Consider the following 4,993-nt stretch of genomic DNA (forward strand, 5'->3'; position numbering starts at 1 on the left):
TCTTCACATGCTGGTTGTATATTTTATTCCATAGCTGCCAAATTCGGCTGTACTGGTCAGAAAAATACGACAATACGATTCGGTTGGCCTACAAATTTGGAAATTGCAATTCGGTACGGTATTTTTTTTAAATATATTATTTTTTATATTAAAAAAATTGGAAATTGCAATTCGGTACCGTATTTTTTTAAATATATTATTTTTTATATTAAAAAAATTATAATGAATTGTAAATGGTAGTTGAAAATATTATAATTATGATGGGATTAGATAATAATTTTTTTTGTATTAAAAAAAATTATAATAAAGTTTAAATGGTAAGTTAAGAATATTACAATTATGATTGAATTTGGTAAAGTGTTTTTATTAATACAGAATTTAATATTTAAAAATAGAAATTTCTATATTATTTAATTCTATAAAAAAAAATAATATAAAATTTAATATTTAAATAGAAATTTCTATATTATTCGAAACATTAAAAACATAAATTTCCAATTTAAAAAAAACATAGTTACTATCTAAAATTTGTTAATAAAAAAATTAATATTTAAATAGAAATTCTATATTATTCAAAACATTAAAAACATAAAATTCCATATTAAAAAAAAATGCAGTTGCTATCTAATTTGGTAAGGATTTTTGTTAATAAAAAAATAAATATTTAAATATTAAAAATAGAAATTTCTATATTAAAAAAGTATAGTAAATAATAAATTGCATATTAAAAAAATTACAGTTGTAAGAAACAATAAATTTTATATTAAAATATTGTAGAAAATAGTAAGTTTATACTTATTTTGATAATTTTTTTCGGATTAATCATAAGTTTATATTTGTTAAAAATAATAATTTCTAATAACTAAGAATAATAAATTTTTATTTATAAATATTTATAAAATATATAATTTCCATTTTTTTCTATTTGAATTTCATGCTTCTTTTCTTTTCCACAGTAAGGAAATGGAAACCATGAATTAAAGTTTGGGTGTGCTTCTACCTACATTGTAAACAAGTCTTTGAAAAATTTAAAAAAGACATTTAGGTTATTTTAGTTATTAATTAATAATGTTATTATTTTTCATTTTTAAGTGTTATATTAAAATTTAAGATTTCACTAATCAATTTTTTTTTAAATATATTGTAAATATAAATTTATTTTTTTTAATTTTAAAAATAATTTAATTTTATTCCTTTTAAACTCTACGTGGACAAACGGTGCTCTTTTTTTCTTAGTTGAATAATTCGCCGCGAGATTATCGGCAAACATTTCAAACCATTTTGGTATTTGCTTCTGCAAGATTCACGTGTATATATATATATATATAATCGGGGTGCTATAAGGTTTTTATTCGTGGGATTAAAGATGGTTAGGAAACCGTTAGCCATTGTCTTAATTTAGCATTTGGGTAGTGGCGCCAGCTGTCTTGCGTTTCCGACATTGTCTTCCAATGGAATGGCCTGAACCAATACAGAGTGTTCAGTCTCTTGCAGAGAGCGGCATCAAATGCTTGCCTTCCAGATACATCAGGCCTCATGGCCAGAAGCCCACAGAGCAGCAGTTGGTGGAAGAGAAGATACCCATCATAGAACTTTCCGGTCTCTATGACGAACGGCGGAGGAAAACGGTGGAAGAAATTTCAGATGCATGCAGAGAGTGGGGATGCTTCCAAGTCATCAACCATGGAGTCTCTCCGGAGATTCTCATGGCCGGACGTGAGGTGACGAGACAGTTCTTTTCTCTGCCATTGGAGGAGAAGCAGAAGCACGCGAATGATCCTTGTTCTTACGTTGGATATGGCAGTCGAATTGGTGTGCAGAAGAACGCGACGCTCGACTGGGGGGATTACTATTTTCACCACTTTTTGCCTCTCTCTATACGAGAGGAGCACAGATGGCCATACAAACCAGAGAAATATAGGTGATGAAGGACTATTAATCAGCATGCCTCTTTCTATTCAATGTTCTAGTTTCATGCTTTTATTCGGACTTTAGTTTCATGTTACATTTTGACCTTCTTTTTTTTTTTTTTTTAATTCTTGACCTACATCAAATATTAAACATTGTGCACAAGAACATATTGAATTAGTGATTTTTCATCTTTTCCATTAAATATATAAATCTACATTGAGCTTCTCAATATACTTAATATTTGATTCTTTACTATAGAATCTATATAATATAATTTTTTATATTTATTGTAAAATGAAAATGATGAATTAAAATAAAGTTTTAATATAAAAATGATTTATTTTTAAGTTATTTTTTAAATAATTGATTTAAAATATAAGTAAAAAAAAAAATTTAGTTATTAATTTTTTAAAATATTTGAAAATCTATAATTAATTTAGTATTTACACATTACTGTGGAAAGGACCATGTCCAAGGGGAGTGCAGCATTAAACTGAGGAACACCTCAAGATTCTATTAAGAGTAAACAACACAATAAAAATACCTTGGGAGTAATTATACGAGAAATTTTATATATTTGTTAAAATTAAATTTAACAAAATTGTCATTTACAACATAAAAATAACTTTCCGGGTTGAAAATCAAATTATGTAGTGCATCTTAAAAAATAATGGTGACAAGTCGAACTTTCTTCCTCCTATTTGGAACGAGAAGAAAAAATCAATTCCTAATGCATTTAGAATGATGCTTGTTTTCTCACGCAGAGTTTCGTCTGTTGTTGCATACACCCATAGTTGTATTAAAATTTCATTATTTGGATGTGTGTTGACATTACAGGACCCTAATGAAAGAGTATTGCGAAGGAACGTTGGAGCTCTGTGGAACCCTGCTGTCTGTGTGTTCTGAAAACCTGGGGCTGCCTCCCAACCATCTAAAGGAAGCTTTTGGACATGAGGAGGGCATTGGAGTTTGCGTTAGACTTAACTATTATCCAGTGTGCCCGCAGCCGGAAGTGACTTATGGCCTGTCCCCACATACTGACCCTGGAGGGATAACCATTATACTTCAGGATGATGTTGTTGGCCTTCAGGTTCAGAGAGGCGACTATTGCGTGCCTGTGCAACCTGTTGCGAACGCCTTGACGATAATCCTTGGTGATCAGATGGAGGTCAGTTCTTCAACTAGTATTTTTATTGACCTGTCAATAACCGTTGATTGCGATGGACAAAGTGCTTCATGTGTTCTTTTTATTTTCTGGTGCAGATATTGACGAATGGAATTTACAAGAGCGTGGAACACAGCTGCGTTGCTAACCAGAAGAAGGAACGAATGTCCATCGTGGTTTTCTGTAACCCTAATGGAGAGAAGGATGTCGGCCCTATAAAAGAGCTGACCAATGATGAGTCCAACCCTGCTATATACAAACACATGACGTTCAATCAATACAGGACGTTGATTCGAAAGAGTGGGACTAAAGGAAAGAGTTACGTGAAATCGCTTATAAATTTTGGATAGAATAGTGTTATACTAGTAATTCCACCCATCCGTAGGAAAGAGAGAAGATAGAAGTCAAAATTTTAAGCAATTTTATTTATTTATCAGTTTTTTTTGAGAAAAACTTTTAAATTTAAATTTTGCATAATATAGTTATATTATGGATTATAATTGTAAGATGGGTTCATTACTAAAATCACCATTTGTAGAATTAATAGACTATTTTATTGAATGTTTCATCATTTCAATATACATGATTTATTTTAAATTTGAATGGATAATATCAATATAGATTTTGTGACAAGTTTTAATGATTGAATAATGAAATCACTATTGAGTGATTCTATAGATAAGGTGCCCTTTTCTATACAAGTGGACTTCAATAGATACAACCTAAGATGATTTCAAAGTTAGCTAACAAGAATTCCTCTTCCACATTTTTCTTTCTTTCTCCTAACAATGGGAAGACATAAATATCTAAAAGAATATGAGAAGCTTATTCATTGGACATTACCAATTCTACCCATTCTAAGAACAATCCTGTTGGGTTAAAAAGGAAGTAAATCCCTTGAATTGAGAGTCAACATTGAGTGTAACAGTCACCAAAGTATGGTGATACATCCTCCACTAACTTGTTCTTCTTGTTGGACTAAAAAAGGAAGGATATCCCTTGAATTGAGAGTCAACATTGAATGTAAGAGTCACCAAAGTATGGTGATACATCCTCCTTGTGAATGTAAACTCCATAGTACATTACTCAATGATATTACTAGACAATACGTGAAGGATAGGCAACTCTAATCTGAGTCTTTGTGCTAGAAAAGATGAAGAAAATAAAAGTTTCTAAACATTTCACAACCACTTGAACAAATATGTACCTAGAAACCAATCATTGCACTCTATGATTGCAAAAAAAAAGGTTTATTAGCTAAAAATAAGGAAGCTTATAGGAAATGAGAAGATAATCACTCCCCATATAGTGAATTATTATATAATTTAAAAGATATATTATATGATTTTCAAGCTTTTAAAAATAAAAATAAATTAAAAATAGAAAGAAGAAATATTAAAGATTTTTTATTGAAATATTATTAATTTGTATTTTCTATTTATTTATAATAAGGTAAAGCTAGGGACATTTTTACATGTCTTGTTTTGTGAAGCCTCTTTTTTTCCATTTGTTCCAGTGCATTAAGTACCTAATCATAACCACACCATCAGTGGGAAATTCTTTGCATCTATGAGAAGCATAGGATATGGTATTTCTTTTAGTTTTGATATTATTCGTTATAAATAAGTACCTAATCATAACTATGCCATCAATGGGAAATTGTTTGCCTCTATGAGAAGCATAAGATAGGGTATATCTTTTAGTTTTGATATTATTAGTTATAAAAACCTTTTGGAGCTATTACATCTTTCTCTAAAAGCTTTTAGAGATATTGTATCTCATTCATATAAGATAATGGTAGTTATAAGAGTCTCATAGAGGGCATAAGATAGGGTATTTATTTTAGTTTTGATATTATTAGTTATAAAAATCTTTTGGAGCTATTATATCTTTCTCTAAAAGCTTTTAGAGATATTG

The 4,993-nt window shown here is 29.5% G+C and overlaps 1 protein-coding gene across 1 annotated transcript; it reads left to right on the forward strand.

Moving 5' to 3' along the window:
- Positions 1 to 1,346: 1,346 nt before the first annotated feature.
- LOC149201131 (jasmonate-induced oxygenase 1-like) lies at positions 1,347 to 3,499 on the forward strand. Its single transcript, XM_089399678.1, has 3 exons — positions 1,347 to 1,921; positions 2,749 to 3,079; positions 3,175 to 3,499. Exons 1-3 carry the CDS (start codon positions 1,452 to 1,454, stop codon positions 3,424 to 3,426), a joined length of 1,053 nt encoding a protein of 350 aa, XP_089255804.1. The 5' UTR covers positions 1,347 to 1,451; the 3' UTR covers positions 3,427 to 3,499.
- The last annotated feature ends 1,494 nt before the right edge of the window (positions 3,500 to 4,993 follow it).

This window comes from Pinus tabuliformis, chromosome 2_1 (genome assembly GCF_031772625.1).
Source record: "Pinus tabuliformis cultivar Carrire ecotype Pingquan chromosome 2_1, CPIR1, whole genome shotgun sequence".
NCBI lineage: Eukaryota > Viridiplantae > Streptophyta > Pinopsida > Pinales > Pinaceae > Pinus > Pinus tabuliformis.

What these genes read in the sequence shown, in the direction of transcription:
- LOC149201131 (XM_089399678.1), top strand. Translation starts at nt 1,452, where the DNA reads ATGGAATGGCCTGAACCAATACAGAGTGTTCAGTCTCTTGCAGAGAGC. An exon ending in TACAAACCAGAGAAATATAG is followed by an intron (nt 1,922 to 2,748) that starts GTGATGAAGGAC and finishes TTGACATTACAG; the next exon opens with GACCCTAATGAAAGAGTATT. An exon ending in TCCTTGGTGATCAGATGGAG is followed by an intron (nt 3,080 to 3,174) that starts GTCAGTTCTTCA and finishes TTTCTGGTGCAG; the next exon opens with ATATTGACGAATGGAATTTA.